General features: G+C 38.2%; 1 protein-coding gene across 3 annotated transcripts in view; it reads left to right on the top strand.

The window, feature by feature from the left end:
- The window catches only part of NELL1 (neural EGFL like 1), a 286,471-nt gene that overhangs the window by 254,960 nt on the left and 12,851 nt on the right, over positions 1 to 18,660 (top strand). Inside the window, exon 16 of one of the 3 annotated variants that reach the window (XM_038139924.1) lies at positions 10,257 to 10,397. The exons of 1 other annotated variant lie outside the window; for it this stretch is intronic. In XM_038139924.1, coding sequence (XP_037995852.1) covers positions 10,257 to 10,397 — 141 coding nt within the window. The remainder of the gene's footprint in view (positions 1 to 10,256; positions 10,398 to 18,660) is intronic. One more of the 3 variants, XM_038139922.1, reaches the window with a different exon arrangement.

Genomic DNA, 18,660 nt, shown 5'->3' with positions numbered 1-18,660 from the left:
AACATTGGATGCAACATTGTGCTTTTACAGACACTGATATACTTTAGTCTCCTTAATTAGGGTTAGAAGTGAATGTGCAATAGGAAGTTCAGTTTAAGAAGGGTTCTAAGACTTTTGGAATTTTGAATCTTCTCGGGGGAAATCTTTCTAGCTTGATTGAAAGTACATATAAATGTTCACAATTTTAAAATTTATTACATAGAACAAATAAGTTTCAAATTCTGATCTGAGGTGCTGAAGAAAAGAGAATACATTAAGCAGTTGGCATTTTAAAGTCTGTGTCAGCTCACTGACATCCTGAGGATGCACAGGACTGTTGAGCATCTGGGATGAGTTCTCACCTTCATTCTGAAGGTGTCCATGGATATGTTGTGTTGGTTTAGTAAACTTTTGTAGATTATTTTGCAACATGTTGACTCTGATTATGTAGTGAAGTGCAATGTGGCACTGCCCAGGTTGAACTGGGAAAGCACACTTTTTCCTTGTTTCTCAAACTTCCTGGGTTGCGCGTGGAACTGGCGGCACCAAAGCTCTTTTTGTGTCTATGCACACGGTGTGACAGGGCTGGGAACGTGGGCAAATTGAACTGCACTGCTGCAGGGGGCGGTGGGTAACAGATGGAAGGTGCTGGTGCTGGAGAAAGTTCAAGCAGACCAAAATAGAGAATGTCTTTCACTTGCATGATGAACACAAGGAGATAGGCAAAGTGCTGCAAGAGTCTTGATTTCTCTTAACAGAAGTCTGGAAGGGCTGCTTATTTGGTATCATTATAGGGTCTTTTTGTGCACCCTTCTTACTATCAGAAATAAATATATATATTCCAAGGTGGCTGGGGATCTTCCTTTGATGAGAGCAGTTGCAATTCAGTGTGCTGTGTGGAAGACCCACCACTGATTTCATCTTTTTATGAAACTGTGTTCACACATTCTCCAAAAGTATGCATTTTTATCTTTTGCACTTTATTGATCAGCCTTTCCTGAACCATTTTCTGTCCCTAATTAAGGATGCAGAGAGCTTTACATTATTCTGCTTATGATTTCAAGAGCTCATTTTACACTGATTGTTTGGGGATTTGCTTCCTTGGGAGAATTTATTACTGTATGAATGAAAATGCTTTTCTGAAGCTGTTAATCAGTTCAAGATTTTAAAAAACTAATTGAGAATATTTCTCATTATTATTAAATTCTCAGGGGTGCTGCAGGGTGTGCACACTACTATAAACTAAACCTGTAATTTGGATTTGCTTCGTGTGCCCTTTGGCACAATGGTATACATGGGAATTTTAAGGAGAATGACTGACATTTAGCCACCCCAGTCACAGTGAAGAAAATGTGCTCTTTATTATTTTCTCATCAGCTGCTGCCTCCTGTTAGCATATAATTTTTTTTACAAGTGCTGTTTTATACTCATTTATAGGGCTCAAACTAATCAAAAGAACTTCCTAACATTGTGCACTATTGGGCTGCAATATAATCTTCTCAATGAAGTGGGGGAGGGCTCATCATGGGAGTTGTTCTAAAATTGGTTGAGGCAAATCACCAAAGAATTTATGGAAAGGAACATCGATTCTCTGTCATGGGATGTTCTAGATAATATAATAGGCTATTTCTATCACTGATGTTGAAACTTAGCATTTCAAGTTCTAGATGGAGTGATACATTGCTTATGCATTGTACCTAGAGATCATGCATGACATCTAATGGCACTGGGTAATAATGCTGAGGCTCATCCATGAAGCTTTTATACATAGAGCCAGTGTCACCTGAATGATTCCTTTTGTGCAGTGCACTGGATCGCAGACAGCTGGCAAGTTGGGTGGGGGATGCTGTTTGTCAGTGTCCTCTTTCATAAGAGGTTTCATTCATCTTTTGTAGCTCTGATGAAACAATCTGCAGCCTGCAGCCTGTGTAGTTCATCAGTTTTCATTCAAGTGAGCATTCCTTCTGAGGCAGAATCAGGGACTGATGGAATGGTTGAGGTTGGAAGGGATCTGGGAGTCACCTTGTCCAACCCCACTGCTCAGTAATGGCCACCTGGAGCCAGTTGCTCAGGACCACGTCCAGATGGCTTTTGAGTATCTCCAAGGACGGAGACTCCACAGCTTCCCTGGGCAGCCTCACACTGCAGGAGTGTTTCCTGATGTTCACACGGGCCCTGCTGTGCTTCACTTTGTGCCTGTGGGCCCTGGTCCTGTCACTGGGCACTGCTCAGGAGAGCCTGGCTCCATCCTCTTGGCACCCTCCCTCTGGGTATTTATATGTGTCTGTAGGATCCCCTCTAAGCCTTCTCTTCTCCAGCCTAAGCAGGCTCTCAGCCTTTCCTCCTGTGAGAGATGCCCCAGCCCTCACTCACCCTCGTGTCCCAAGGTTGGTCTCCACTGCTGTTCCATCTCTCTTTTGTGCTAGGGAGGTCAGAACTGGGTCCAGCACTTCACTCACCCTGCTGGTAGTACTTTATTTAATGCAGCTGAAGGCACCATCCACCTTCTTCACAGCAGAGTCATCTTTCTGGTTCATGTTCACCTTTGTGTCCACCAGGACCCCCAATTCCTTTTGTGCCAAGCTGTGTTCCAGCTGGTTGGCACCCATCAGCTATTTTGTCTTAACATCTGTCCCCTTTAGGTGATTATTCTTAAATTTTGTGATCTTGGCAAAGAATGTACAACTCTTTAATTGCAGGATGCCAAAATCGCTTGCCGAAAGTACTGAGAATAATCTCATTGATATATTAGTCTTTTTATGAGATACTTAATGTATTTTGCCATGCAGATTTTCTGAAATGTAATTGTGCAATCGGCAGTAAGTTTTTAGTATGGTTTTACCAGTCATTGTAAATTCAGTCAATCTGAATGTACATCAGTTGTGCTTTCAGTAGGCTTAAAGCAGCTGTGTGTATGAAAGTAGTTTGCTTTAGGAATGGGTTTGAACTTTCTTTAAAAAAAATTGTATAATCCTGGCTGTGTAGGAGAATACCTGCTGTGTGTTTTGTTTGAAGTTCATTGACCCAAGAGACCTCTCCTATTGATCTTAGTTTTCATTTTATTCTAGTACGCATATATAATACTCTGAATAGTTGCTTATATATAATATATGCAGATACAACTCCAGTATCACAATTGAATTGAATTAGCAATCATGGATGAAGATACTGAACATTCTTAAAAAATAAAGCTCGCGTTCATGAATCATGAAGGTAGCAAAGGTTGGCCTTGCCTCTACCTGGTTTCTTGAGAATATTTTTATAGGGAATAGAAAATTGTGACCTAAATGGCAGGACAGTGGACTGGAATTACAAAATTGAGAAGTTTCTCACAGTTTGGCTTTGGAAAACTATGGAAAGGTATTTGTATATCTCTCTGCCTTATTTATCTCACCTGTTAATTGCACATTATATCTCTCTACCAATAAATATATATTAATATATATTATAGAAATTAAATAATGGTGGTCTTTGATTTACTGGTGGTCTGTGGTTCAGTTTCTCTGCAGGAATGCCACCAGATTGATTTACATGGGTAACTGTAGCATGAAGACCACACACTGTTCCTAAATAGGTGGAAAAACACTAAATTTGGAGTCCTGAAAAAGTGCTCCTGTATGTTTAGGAATAGCATAATGTCAAAAGGAGTAAAAAAAGAATGTTCCTGGAGAACTGTGGGATACTGCCAGCAGGTACAAGGTGTTAGTAGGCAATGAGCTGAACTTCTGTCCTGAAGTTCAGAGTCATTAGTTCAGTAATGGCTGGAGTTGGCAAACAGGTTATTTTGACCTGTGTGTTTCTCATGCCTATCTTCAAACCAGCTATGTTATGCCTGATTGGCACTATGGTTCCAAGAGCTGGAACACATTAAATACTGGGCTAGTAGCCCTGCTGTTTTCAGGATGATGTAGTTTGAGAGACATATTGACCATCAGCCTCAATTTTGACAGAAAGTCTCTGCTTCAGGTTGAAACATAACCCACTAATTGTGAAGACAGTCTTATTCTGGCTTGTGGAGCGATAATTAAAATCCTGTTTGCAATGAAAACTCAAATGGAATACTAGATATGGAACAGTTCTTTACCCTGCCAGGCTTTCTACTGAATGGTCTCATTCCAGTTCTTGTGTCCTGCATCACCCAGTAAGCTTTAGATATGAGAAGAAAAAATTCTTTCAACTCTGGTCTTGTGAAGTGAGATTTATTTGAATGAGCCAGGATCTTTCAGTGTCATACTCCAAGTGTGCTGCATATTTAGCATGGAAATCAATGAATATGAGGGTATGAGAGATGCACTAAAATCATAAAGACATAATCTTGGACTGTGTAAGTATATAAAGTACTAAAATGAATTTCAATAAATTAGATGTTATATATTAAAAGAATTAATCTTAAAAAATGCTGGTACAACTAGTCTGTGTTATTATTCTGATATTGGTTTAATTCCATTTATTCTTGGTGACCTCATCATTCTGAATTTGCACGTGAGTTTGAAATGATTAAAAATCTTTATACCAGTCCAAAATGACACAATAAAGCATATTACAGCTGTTCTTTAATTTAAAGGATGGTGACCACACATTTCATCCCTGAAAGCCATATAGTACTATTAAACTGTTTGTGTGGGTTTGATTATTCATGAATGTGAGTTTCATTCATTATCTTAATAAATTAAAGATTTTATGGTTTACCACTATATCCTCAAAATAGGAGAATGCACCAAAGCCTGTACCATTTATACAGGAAAAACTGTTCCTGCCTAAGAAGGAACTGTGAAGGCAAATAAATATAAAGCAATTAAAATCAGTCTGTGAAAACAGCCATGACTACTGAAGAGCGAGGAATATGTTATTTGGTGTTAATTGTTTGCCCAGAATCTCCTAAAATGAGCATAATTAAAAAGGAGGCTAAATGTCAAGGAAAAATTTCCTCAGCAGTTACTCCAGAGCTTGCTGCTGGCTTCAGGCAGAGGTGGGGACAGTCTTTATCACCTGAGATACTTAAAGCTGTGAAACTAAAAATTGATGATTAAAAATGCCAGCAGACAGTTCTCAGACAGATGTCTTTCCTGTCCTTTTTGGTTTTTAGTATCTCTGTTGTGTTAAGAATGAAGTGGCCCCATGAGGCTGAGCAACAGCTACCAGTCATTATTCAAATGTAACTTAATTCCAGAGTTATCTGTGTTCTCTAAGTTACCATTTGTTTAGCAGCTACATTGCAGTACCAGCTGTATCCTTGGTATTCCAGGCACACTAGGTTGCAAACCTGTGACAAGGTGACAGTGCTTTAGCCCCTCCTACTTCGACTGGGAAAATCTAGCAGACTTTAAGGGTGGCTGCTGGCACTGTATTTCTGCTTTGTATTGCATGTGTTTAAAAATACAGGCCAGCCCCTCTTGGAGTGAACTGTCAAAGCTAATATAGAGATTTAATGATATAAAAATATAAGGGTTAATAATAATTCAATCTTTATATAAGCTTATGTAAAACTGAAGTGGTAGGCAGATGGGAGGGTTTGTTGGAGATGTTTAAAGAGCAAGAGATTTTTTCATCTGTTCTCATCCAAAGTAGTTGTCTTTGCTTTCTGGGCTTATTTGGAATAGTGGAATGAATCCTTTGCAGCAGGGACACTGTTTGCATAGTGCTGTCAGTGCCATCCCTTTCTTGCTATCTCTGTCTTGTGGAAGTGAGGCTTAGGCTGGAGTAGGAGATGAGAAGAGGCTGTATTTTAAATATAGCTAATGCCTCAGTTGTCTGGGTGCATTTTTCTGGTGTTTTTATGTTGAAGAAAAATGATGTGGGAAACAAAGCTGAAATGCTCTGGAAGCAATGGAGTCAGCTTTCAAGGTACAATTTTAATTCAGGAAGCTTGAGACCTGTGTGATCCTTTCGTGTTAGTACATGCTTTTCCTGCTTATAGGTCTCCTAGTCAGTGAAAAGTAAAGACAAGAAATGTATATTTTTTGCTTGAAAAAGAATACAGTAATGGTTTGATGAATAGACACTTTTACAATGAAGCTCTCCTGTCTCATTGAAACTGTAGATTGCTAGCTGTTACATGACACTGAACAGTTTTCCTTTTAGTATTATCGCACAGTGACTTGAATGTGGTGGGGCATTAGAAAAGATTGAGTTATTTTAATTTTACGTTTTCACAGGGTTCTGAAGCCATTGTGTTTTATTTTGGGATAAATTATCCTATTTATCTTGTCTGCATAAATACCTATATGAATAATACAAGAAGCTGCTAAAAGTAAAAATTACAGACCTGTCCTTAAAGGACATGATTAATATCTTGCAAGAGCTTGTATGAAACCAACTGGTGCCTTTATTCTCCAATGCAAAAATGTGCCATTTATGGGCATTTGCAAAGCCACTATAGTGGAGTGTTTCCAGATCCATTAACAGTTGTCTACTAATGGCAGTCAAATGACTGAGTGGGGGTAAAAGCAGGCAACAGGATAGTTGGTATGTGATCTCCTTTTACATGGATGTTATAACAAGGCTTGAAAGGAAAAAACTACAAAAACAGTGTCGTGGTGGTAAGAGCAGAATGTCTTAGAGCAAGAAATGAAAAATACTACCCTTAATGGAAAGGTAGTGCAGATATTTAGCCAGAGACTGCAGAGGAAAATTAAGATTATGAAAATATCCACTTCTCAAGGAAACATTAAATTGTCAATTTCTCACAAGTTCTCTGTTTTAGACTATCTAGATACTAATGCAGACATGCAGAAGGCCCATAAAAAACTGCTGCCAGGAGCACCGAGGACAAGCAACACCTGCAGCATGGCAACACAGCCAAAAGATGCTCACCAATTATTTCTTCTGGCCTGTGTGAAGTGACAGAATTTCTGATCAGGTTTTCATGTGCTCCTTTGAAAAAGATTAGAATTTCCACACTGTTTTCACTCACAGGTCAGAACTGTACACTTTAATTTCAGCTTAACATACCTTTAAGAAGAAAGTACATATAGCACATTCTGGTAAGCATCTGCATACACAAAACACACAAAAATAGTGTGTATGTCCCACTCAAATTCTATAGCAAAACCCCAAACTTGGATAGAAAGACTTTTATCCTGAGGCAAATATGCAAATACGGTGCTAGAATCTAAAGATGGAAAAGCAATGATGAAGAGAAGTGAATTGATTCTTATTCCCTGAACTGGCTCTTATATGTATCAATATTTCTCTGTGCAGAAGAAATGCTCAAAAAAAGTGTTTTGAGGACATAGGGTGTCCAGCTGGAAATGGTCTATTAACTGAACTAAATAATGTCATGGTGTATGACACACCATTTTATGAAGCTGTTATTTGCTTTTTACTCTTGGTATTCTGAGCATCATAAATCTCAATTTCTAAAACATCCACAATATTTTCCTATTCCAACAGACCTGTGTTTATACACATGCTACAAACAATGCACAGGATGATAGGAGAAGCTTGCAGAGCTCATCCTGGTATTTCCAGCCCTTTTAGCGTTTATGTGCACCCTTTTCAAATAACAGTAATGTGTTAGATAAGCAGAGGTGCTGTTAAGGGTTTTCCTTGTTGATACGGCTCTTCATGCACATCACATCACATGGTGCTGCTGCTGATATGCTCCCAAAGGAATCCTAACCTGCTGCAGAAGCAGAGGGAGAATTGATTCCCATTCTCCTTCCTGCACCATCCTCCCAGCCTGTATCCAGCACCTGCATGCAGGAGAAGGCTGGGCTGGGGAGCAAGGAGGAGTGCTGAGCTTAACCTTAAGAGGAGAGGTAGTGGTGGGAAGTAGAGCTTGAAAAGTTTTTTACTGGTTGCTTCCACACCAGTTGTGTCTGTCATGGCAGATTTTCCTAAAAAGCCCACATAGTTTCTCTTGTCCTTTGCCCACTGCCCCCAGCGTGTGTAGGACAATGCTGGCATAGCTTCACTGGTTTAAGAAGATCAAGGAAGTAAAGGAAAAACCTGAAAAACTGAAAGCAAGTATTTTTTTCCTAGCTCTGCTGGTTGAAGAAATTGGTTAGTGTCTCTCTACACATCAGGGAACAAAATCTGTAACAAGTATGGTACTGCCACAGTAAAGTCATCCAGTCTTGAAGGAGTTCTGTGTATTATTTTACTTTTTGATGTAATGTAGAGGCATAACCTAATGGCTCTTCTTCCATTGAGTAAGGTGCTGCTTAGTAAAGTTTTGGTACCCTGGCAGACAGGCTTTCTGAAAAGTAGGCTGCTTGTCAGTTAGTGTCCTTTGCCATGAGCCTAAATCATATACTTTTGAAAGGGCTTAAGCTCAGAAATGGACTTTAGGAACTCTCTATTAATTTTGTAAATTAAAAATGTAAAATTGAACAGATTGAAGTGCAGTACAGGACTGACACAAGAAACCAGTCTTTAAACAGAAACATTCTCCAATCCAACACTGGGAAAGAAAGGAAAGTAAGAAGAGGGATTCATTTGCAATTGACCTGCAGTAGCAATGTCATTCACTTTCCAAATAGGATTAAACCTGTTTCATCAGACATGACATGTGAAAAGATCATGGTTATAAATTCCATTTGCTGTAATGAATTGAAAGTGTCTGAGTTTGCAAGCAGCACTCACCGTTGATGGACAGCTACATTCGTGCAGTGTTTTAACACTAAAATTAGCTCCCACAAAGTACAAAGTACAGAAAAGGTGACAGCAGTGACATATCTTAAAGCATTTAAAATTTGACTTTTTGTTAGATGGGAGCTGAATAAAGCTAGAAATAAATACTGTTTATGCTCCTGTTTATGTTACGTAGATAACATGGTTCATGCTTGAATGAGGGCGAACACGAATCTTGGAAAACGGCATTTTTTAGATTTTTCAGCCATATTTCAACAACAAATATTGTTACTGAAATGAGGAAAAGTCGAACTGCTCTATGGTATTGCATGTAAGATGTAAGAAAATGGGATTATGTTGAAGGATACTTCATTCAAATCGATTTTCATGTACATCAACATGACTCCAGTGCAGTCCATGAAACCATATTGGTGTATGTGTTTTGGAAATTGAGATAAAAGCTGCATTCTGTGGTTAGTTAATCACCTTAATTCAGTCTTGCACCAGGATCATGAGACATTTGTCCTTTGATACTTGTGGAGCTAAATGTCACTTCCAAACCTATTTTCACCAAGTTTTTTTTTTTTATGCATAATTTTATGCACATTTTAAGTGTGCCAAAAAAAAAAAAAAAACCTCAGTGGGTGAATGGGAATTATTTGGGAATAATTGGAATCTCCTTTTAATTGATGTTACCCAGCTGAAAACTGTCCAAAAATTGAAAAAAAAAAAAAAGCTTGAGCTGAATAGAAGAATGAAAATATAATGGCGTCTTAAATTACCACAAGGTTAGCATATAATTAATTTGCTAATTTTAATTACAACCGTACAAAATGTGCTGAAAAATGCTCAAAGGGGAGAAGCAGCCAGGTGCCAGCCATGATTAGCCAAGGTTACTGGCAATTACGAAGTCTCTATTAAATGTGTTACAGAAATGTGAGAAACCCCTTTTTAAAAACAGCACATTTATTTAAATTCAGCAGGGCGTTCATCATGCTGTATCTTTCCATTGCTACAGACTTGCTGTCATTTGGCTCACTCTTTTCCAGCTAAACATTTTATTGCAGCTGAAACGTGGACTGCTTTTTCTGTTTGTCACACGCTGTTACACTTGTACTGGGTATTTATTTTGGTCCCATAAACAAAAGAGATTAACCAGTGTTTGTGAAGTGTTCTGAACACCTTCCACTCCAGATAGCTGCCAATATTGCAGCTGAGTGCTGGAAACACAAATCCTGAAGAAAATGCTTTTTCTTTCCAAGGTGTCCTGGCACATGCAGTTTATAAAGCAGGATATTGCTGAAACTGCCTTTTCAGTGGACAGCCTGTTCTGCAGCGCTTTAAATGCACAGAAAAATGTAATTTCTGAGTTAAAAAAGAAAACAAAAGTCCCCAACACAAAAAACTGAACAAGGAACAAAAAAATCTGCATGTCTGCTTCGCATTTTCAGCAAATCATGGTGTAAACGAATGTCTTGTCTGTAACAGATTACATGATGTATTATTGTTATTTTTATTGCTGTTCTGTGAGTCATGCTTTAAATGTCTGTTGTTTAGAACTGTAATAAACCTTGATCCATCTATTAAAGGAAATCTTTTTAAAAAAACTCCAAACCAATAAGATTTTTTTAAAAAACAAACCTACAGTATTGGTGTCAAAGGAAATTAATTTCCCGGCTGGCTTGTGTTTTTCTCTGAGGCAGATATTGATGAGTGTGCAGAGGGGATCATTGAGTGTCACACCCATTCACGCTGTGTTAACCTCCCAGGGTGGTACCACTGTGAGTGCAGAAGCGGTTTCCATGACAATGGAAGCTATTCTCCTTCCGGGGAGTCCTGTGTGGGTAAGCAATGATCAGCTGAGCCTTTCTTTTCCCTCCTTGTGCATGGTGTTCCCAAGTGACTGTGGAGTTGCTGAGCGGTGTCTCAGGCCAGAATGGGGTGCACCGAGGGTGTCTGTCTGTCAGCACCCCCAGCCAGGCAGGGTGTTGGCCCCGGCCCCTTGTGGTCCTGAGGGCTTCCACAGGAGGGGCATCCAAAGCATGTCCCACTGCACTGCTTCCTTTATCAGAGCCAGGGGATGGGGGGCCTGGAGTGAAACTGGGCTTCCTGGGGAGCATAATTGCCCACAAAAGGGGAAGAGGTGATTTTCCAATTCAAGGTTTCAACAGAGTGATAGAAGAACTTATCTGTGGCTTGTCTGTGTTTCTTTGGATTGCTTGCTTTCCATTTTTTCAGCATCTTCATCATTAATTTTTTAGAATTATGCAAATAACATCAAATTCTCTATGCACCATATTTGCAGAATAAGGTCCCAAGAGCATGAACAGAGAGGGATTTTTAATGAGTGTAAAGGAGTTTGTCAGTGTTTCTGTGGGAGGACAAAGGATGAAGCTCCATGAGGATTTAATGCTGGGTTCTGCAGTCTGTGTGCCCTCACTGGCTGTAGGGCTCTGGGTGCCCCTATAGCAAGTAAGCAGCAATAAAATCATGGTGAAGATCATAATTCTGCCTTTTCTCTGCCTTACAGTTTTTCCATCTTTTCAGTTGTTTGCCTTGTACATAATTTCTGTGTGATATTTTATCAGGTGAGTTTAAAACTCTTTAGAAGGGATCCCCTTTTAACTTGTGTGAGGTACAGATCAACTGGCTCCTAGTGTTACTATGTCCTTTCTTTGGCATTTCAGTTACTTCATCTCTAGTCAGCGATATGAGTTTTCTATTAAAGCTCTTCTCCTCCTTTTGTGTTTTATTTTTGTTGTTTCATTGTTTTTTTTTTTTTTTTCTAATGCTGTAAACTTAATTTATTATGTCCATAACTTCAAAGGGTGTTTTCTGTGATTTAAAATCTATAATTAAAATAAAAATCTGTAACAAAAATATATAAATTTACTTGTAAAAAACATTCCCATGTTTTATGAATTCTGGCTATTAGAAGTCCTTGGAATAAGGTAGTGTCATAATTTAAAAATGCAGAGGAATGATAATGATTTTCAAAGCAATATCTTGTAGATTGTCCAGCTAAGTTAGCTTTTTATGCATTGTCCTAAGCTGGTGGAGAGCTCAATAAAATCACAGCAGTGAACTTCTTCAGAGGGTGTCTGTGTAAAAAAATGACAAATTCTACAGCATTTCAGGATTCCATAGATAAAATAGATGAAAGTCATGTATTTCTAAATGAATTCTCAAATGTTAAGAGTCCTCCTCTGGTTTATTTGAATGTTGTAAATTGAGTGATGAATGGACCAATGTTGAAAATACCTTCTTTGTGAGAAGTCAAAGCAACGTGACATAACTTTTAGCAAGCCCTGGGGCACCTGGGGGTAAGAGGCATTTTTTGCATTTCTGGTGCTTGTACCACTAACATGGGGAGCCCCATCCCTCCTACCTCCTGTAGCTGATTTGGGAAGCAGAATACCAAGAGCCAAGCTGATGTCAGGAGAAGACAGACACGTAGGCAAGACTCTGGATGACCCCCAGGCAGGCTCAGCTCTGGAAAGGTCAGTATTGCTTGCACTGGATCGCTGTTGAAGGGTTGGGCGCTGCGAAAAGAAGCCCCATATGTTCTGATGGAAACTGGAGGAATAAGATTTCATGAAAACACACTGCCCTCATTTTGACCTCCACAGCATGCTGGAAGTCTGTGAGGTGAGGTGCTCCTCTTGCCATATGCAAGTTGTAAACAGAATGTGAAATTAGTGGGGTTATTTTAATGAAATAGCTTCTCTGAACCATCTGCTGCAGGGTACCAGGGAGGAAGAGAAATAAACCAGTTTGCTTCAGCAGTATAAAAATGAAATAAAATAACTAAAAAATTAATTGGATGATTCTGCAAACCCATATTGACAAATTTCAAACCATGATGTTTATTTCAAAATGCAACTAAGAACTGAGTAAAACAACAGAGAGAGAACACTACACCTTCTAGCTAATATGTCACATTGCAGAACTTGTTTGCATGGTGGACCATTTAGAGTCAGAACTGGTGTCTTTCACTCTGTTTCAGATAAAAGAGGGTTCATCTGCTTAGCAACAGTATTTTTTCCTGGTGTATTGTATATTGAATTTGTGTACATGAGGTGGGTATGAGCCATAGTCTTTCAGTGTGTTTTGAAACATTTCTTCTTCCTCCCTGAAGGACAAACTTGGAGAACAATAAATAGGCTAAAAACATAAGAAATAAGATTAAACCCTTTCCTACAAAATAATAACAATAAATATTACAGAGTCTTAAACATCACAAGACAGTGGGAGGGAGTACTCATCTCTGACAGATTGCCCAAAGCCCAGGCAGCCAGTTACTTTTGTTGGATACATTTATGTACATACTGGTTAAACCCTTTTCCCTCCGTTTTATGTAGGTGTTGTGGAGCTGAGTCATTGCTTGCGCTATCTCTGCAGTGCTTGCAAAACATTAAGAAAAATAGCATCTATTTGGGAAGTGTGATACCTCAGTGCTTCTAAAAGCTAAATTCTTATTGAGAAAGAGAAAACAGTGAAGTTTGTCACCTGGTGAGGGACAATGGAGTAAATCAGCAGATGTGGCAGAGAAGGTCATAATATTGTACCAGAGCTTGTGTAATAAGGATGTGTGGCTTGGCCAGGCCCCTTCAAGATTGAGAAAATTCTTTTATTGCTCAAAATATCAACCAAAGACAGCTTTTATCAGGGATGTCAGCTTCATATAGTGATAGTGAGTAGGCTCAAATTAAGAGAATGTAATTTGTTTTCCCACAGTAGTGTTTTTATGAGCCCCTGGTCTTTCACAATGTGTTATTAAGAATACTGCTTGCAGACAGAAGACAATTGCTGTATGAGGTTGCTACCAAAGTTTGCCTGGCAATTAAAACCCATAGGCTACAGCTGCTGTGTTGTTTGGTTGGGTTTGGCTTTTTGTTTGTTTGTTTGGGGTTTTTTTGGGGTTTTTTGGGGTTTTTTTATTTTTTTTAACTTTTTTATTTTGTAATAGGAGCTTGGCTGCAATCTGAGGTAAAGAAACAATAAAACTTCTTAGAGAATGATGAGCTGTCATGTGATACAGTATTTGTGACTATCTACCCAAAGCAAATTATACTTTTCAATCTCCGTCTCTAAGTGAGATGCTTCCAGTCTGTAGAGTGCTGTTCAGACCCTGGAGTGCAGATTTACTGATTCTGTTTTTTTCATAATGATTTGTGTTTCTTGGTCCCTACACTGGGACTTGCACACACAGAAGGAACAACCACCAACACAGCAGTGCCTGTCAGGTTTTGTTTATTTTTTTTCTTTAGAAACCACTACAAATTTTGTAGGGAAGCTTCACATGGATCCTCCTCCCACAAAATCCCCACAGGATTCACCATTTATTTCAGCCTGAAAGGTAGTGTAGCTAGACCTCACTGCAGGATTAGAGTTGCTGGTCTGGGGGAAATGAGCTGGGAAAAGGTAGGACTCAAGAGTTCATGAAAGAGAACTCCACAGGTATTAGTCCCCCACAACAGCTGGTTGCAGCAGTGCTGGCACGTTAAATCTGAATGGACTTTAAATCTGTTCCTATAGCTGTCATGTATTCCACAGTATGCTGCAGTGGTATCTCTTATCTAGATTAGAAAGTAAAAGCAAAGGAGGTTAGATTTTATTTTTCCTCCTTTCTGTTTCACAAAAAGGAAAAGACCCATCCTTCAAAAATCTTCCCATAATGCCTGAGAATTACTTTTCTATCTGGTGGTAGGGAAATGCTATGTAGGCAGAAAGGTTTGCATGTGGTACAGAGTATCCAAGACCAAATAGAACCTGCTGTTTTACAGCTTTCTTCTGTTCTGCTCATAGAATTTCTTAAAGATCACAGTATCAGAGGTGGTGTAATTGGATTTTATCCTGTAAAATAAAGGTTATCTTACTTACTTTCCATCTAGTAAATTCTAATTTTTGTATTCTGACAGAAAACTGTGTTACATATCTTTAAGGTAATTGTGCTTAGTAATTTCTATATTTTTAGAAAGCTTTAGTAAATTCTTTATTCAGAATCTAATTTATTATGCACTGTTCTTTAATAGACCATTATGTCTCTATAGAATAAAACTACTATCATAAAATATTTTCTAGCTAAAAATGAATCTGTTTGGTGATATTTTTTCAAGGACAACTCCAAATAACTTTGATTTAGAAAGGAGGCAAAAAATCATTAAGTGACAAGTTGTCTGTGAAAAATGATTTGTCGAAACAGAGTTTAGTTACCTTGTACATACATTGGCTTGGGAGCCCAGCTTACATTTTTCATGTTAACAATATACTGTAATGGTTTAATGTACCATAACAGTTAAAATTAGCACATTAGTAGGGTTCTTTCTTCTGCAACAGCTTATCATGATGATACAGAGCACCACACTGCATGAGTTGCTTGCACACATTTATTAAGGTGCTATGGAAAAGTCTTACAATTAAAACCTGGATTGCCTTGAAAACTAAGAAATTAAGTAGCTAGGGATTGATTTAAAATTTCAGTGAAACCACGTTAATGAACTTGTGTGGATATGTACAGTCATGCTTGTCTTCTACCTGATTCAAATGCAGCGGCCATGGGACCTCTCATAATGTCTGAGGCAAATTAGTTCTCATTACAGCCAAAAAGGATGGAAAAGGAAATTGCATCTCAGGGGATTATTTGCTTCCATTTTGATTCTGTTTTCTTGTCTGCCCACATTACTGAGCTATCCATGTACTTTGAGAGTATGTTGCAGCTGAGCACCTCTTGTGTGGTTTCGTTCTCTTTCTTTTTTCATCCACAAAGTGTGACTGAAACGCATATGGTCAGGTACTTGTGGCTGTGCATTTGTTTATAGAAGCACTGACTGGAGATTTTGAAGAGTGAAGATCTTGACCAGTTGCGTGAGGGTCTTGGCAGCAATCCCTTTGCTGCTGCTGTGTTGTTGATAGAAAATTGCATAAAGCTTTGCAGTACAAGCAAATTTCTGCTCAATATGGGTGTTTCCACTATATCCTCACTTCTCCTTGAAAAGGAACTATCTGGAGAGTGTAAGGAAAGATCTGCCACTTTTATTTGGGTTAATTAGTAGTTTTTGCCACAGAGAATCTCAGTATAATGAATAAAATTGCAAAATCCTATTTCAAGTGTGAAAATCAGATTATTTCCATAGGTTGACAGGATACATGAAACAATTAACCCCTCCAAACATAAAGATAGATGTTTTGGTCTTGTCCTTTATATGTAGGGAATAATAAGGAAACTCCTTGCTATTTCCAGTGTTCTTCAAAGTTGATTGATTTACAAATTAATATTTTATCTCCGTCCTACTTTGTGTTGGTATAATTGGAAATGAGATTTGTGTGCAGTTTTGCCTTGCCCATCTTTAACTATTCCAGTTTTGGGCCTGTATCTTCTGAGAACAATTGCAAGAAAGCAAATGAAACCTGATGGGATGTGGAGAACTACAGCTAAGCAAGGATTTGAACACTACAAAAATAAGCTAAATGCAAAAGTCTCATCATAGGTTTCACATTCACTAAATTATTGTTTTGGACAACTGAACTAGGCTAACTTTTCAACACCTAAGTTGACACGTTGATTCCAGTTGTTAAAGAGAAATTTCACACTAAATACAAGTACTTTCTTTCACGCTTTGCATAGCCGTCTACATGCTGATCTCACCCTGATACTGCCATTTGATCTTCATTAAAATAAAATACCTTCTGCACCTGATTTAGAGCTAACAATGTGGGAGCATTTGACTGGGGTACTTCTTCCTTCCCCATGCCCCCAGTCTGGTTTCAGGCTGAAGGAGTGACAGGGACAAAAACATGGTATGCTTGTAACTTTTTTCCCCCAAGTTACTAGGAACATTGTCTGTTTGTTCTGACTTTAGGAAATACAATAAACGATGACAAAAAAACTACCAAAGGGGTATTCTCAAAAAGTTAGTTCTCTTAAAAGTTCCACTGAAAATGAGCACAGTGTCCAAACCTTTTATATCTGACTAATGACTAAAACTTTTAAATAATAAATGCCATAAAAGAATAATAAACTATTATTTGCATAAAGAACCAAAAAGCTGTGTAGCAATTAGGAATTTATGTTCATGCTTTGCTTGATTCTTCATCAAGAATCACCCATTTACCAGTTTGGGCTGTTCTTAATGGGGGCATCCTTTTTATGTGTGCTAAATGGAGAACAGCAGCAGAGCTACATAAACGGTGTTCTTCCCTTCTGCATGCACATAAGAGATTAAGTTGGCTTTGTGTGAACAGGTCTGTACTACTGAAAACATGAATAATGTTAGTTTCTATAATTGCTAACATCTGGCTTTCCATAAATCTGTTAAATTACATGGAAACAGAATTAGATTTCAGTGTCATAAGTAAAGCAATTAAATGCAACTCTTTATCTTCATCTGTGAAATCCTTTTACTTTTGAACTGTGAAAGCTACCCTTTTAATCTGCACTGTTATTCTACTATATCCTATACAGATTATAGCCAAGGAGCTCTTAATGTGGTAGGGAAGATGATATTGATGATGCTTCTTGAAACCACCAAAGGCAAAGTGAATACTTCATTTATACCTTTGTTTTCAACAAAAAATACATGTCAAAGTCTATTGAAAGGAAAATGGGATATCTTTGAGGATGTTTTAAGTTTTTCAGGAGCTGTTTGGATATAATTCATTTGATACCAGTTCATTCATAGTTCTCTTTACGTCAGTCTTCACGCTTTTAACTTCCTGTAGTACTCTGGCACTTGTTAAACAATGAGATACAAGTTTTAATTTCTCCTAGTGCTGCATCTTTTTCACCACCAGTAGTGAATATTTCAAGTACTCAGTTACGGCTAAGTTGTGCATTAGAGCAACAGTGTTCTTTTCTGGCAATTAAGACTTTCAGGACAGCAAAATGCACCATTTTTAGGCAAGTCTGAGTGATGAGCAATTGAATCATACTGTCAGGCCACTTGGGAACCTTTTGGGCAAAGGACTGGCCCACAGGTTGGCCCAGGAGTGAAGCCCTGTGAAGGCAGTGAAATTGCTTCCAGCTTCCCTTTGGATCTATAAGCACAACAAGGAACAGTCATTTTCTGGCAGCCCAAAGCTTTGACTCGGTTGTGCAGACTTATTTTAGCATGTAATCAAGTCCAAGGGCATGACCACATTTCCACTTGTTCCTGGAGTATTTGTGAATTGAAATCAGAAACTGTACTATCCAGACCAGACTGAATTTAGTGATATGATTATTGTAAAGAGTTTCCTTCAGCAGAATGAGGGAATTCTTAGTCTTTTTAAGACAGGACATTTTGAGGTGATGAATCATGAACCTGTGGCACTTGCCCTAAAACTAAGGTCACTGGACATCACATCCTACCTAAATTAGACTTTAGGTAACTTTTGTTTGTAAGTTCTTTTGACTTTGTTGGTTTAGAGGGAAGTTAAAAGTACTGTTGGGAAATACTGAATAGTTAAAATTTCACCGTAGCAATAACATAATTTCAAATTATAACTGTGGTGGTTCTTCTTTGCAATTTCTGAATTTATCTAATGCTCTTCTGGAACTATCATGACAGAAACCGTCACATAACTCTAAAGGATTTTATTTTCCACCCTTCCTTCCACTGTTGATTACAGTTTCATTGTTCATGTTGGAACAAAAGAGACCTACCATTTTACTGGTATTTCATCTGGACAATTTGTCAATATATTGTTTAAGAAAAGTCCAAAGTTATTGTCTAAAAGAAACACCAATTTTTAGCAATGTGCTTAAAAATCTAATAGCTCTCACTGCAAGAAAAAGAACACTGCATGAACTCCCTAGAAAAATTCATATTGCATAATTATATTTTACCCTCCAAGAGCAAATTTATTGGGATACTGTAATTCGCTTTTCTCTGGTGTATAACCATTTTCTCTTGTCATCTATTCTTTGTGTCATTGCTAAATCATACTGCATAGCTCTAAGACATAGTTTTTTGTTTATAAAGTGCCTCCAAGTTCTTTTTTTTTCCTTTTTTTTTTCCAATTCACTTACACCTTCCAGCAATGGAAAAAGGATGCAACTGACTGCTTGAGTATGGGGAATGTTGCTTGTGCTAGAAACTTATACAGAATAATGCGCTTCTATTTTGA

This window comes from Motacilla alba, chromosome 5, assembly GCF_015832195.1.
Source record: "Motacilla alba alba isolate MOTALB_02 chromosome 5, Motacilla_alba_V1.0_pri, whole genome shotgun sequence".
Taxonomy (NCBI): domain Eukaryota; kingdom Metazoa; phylum Chordata; class Aves; order Passeriformes; family Motacillidae; genus Motacilla; species Motacilla alba.
Note: the sequence above shows the minus strand (reverse complement) of the source record. Positions and strands in the feature narration are given on the sequence as shown.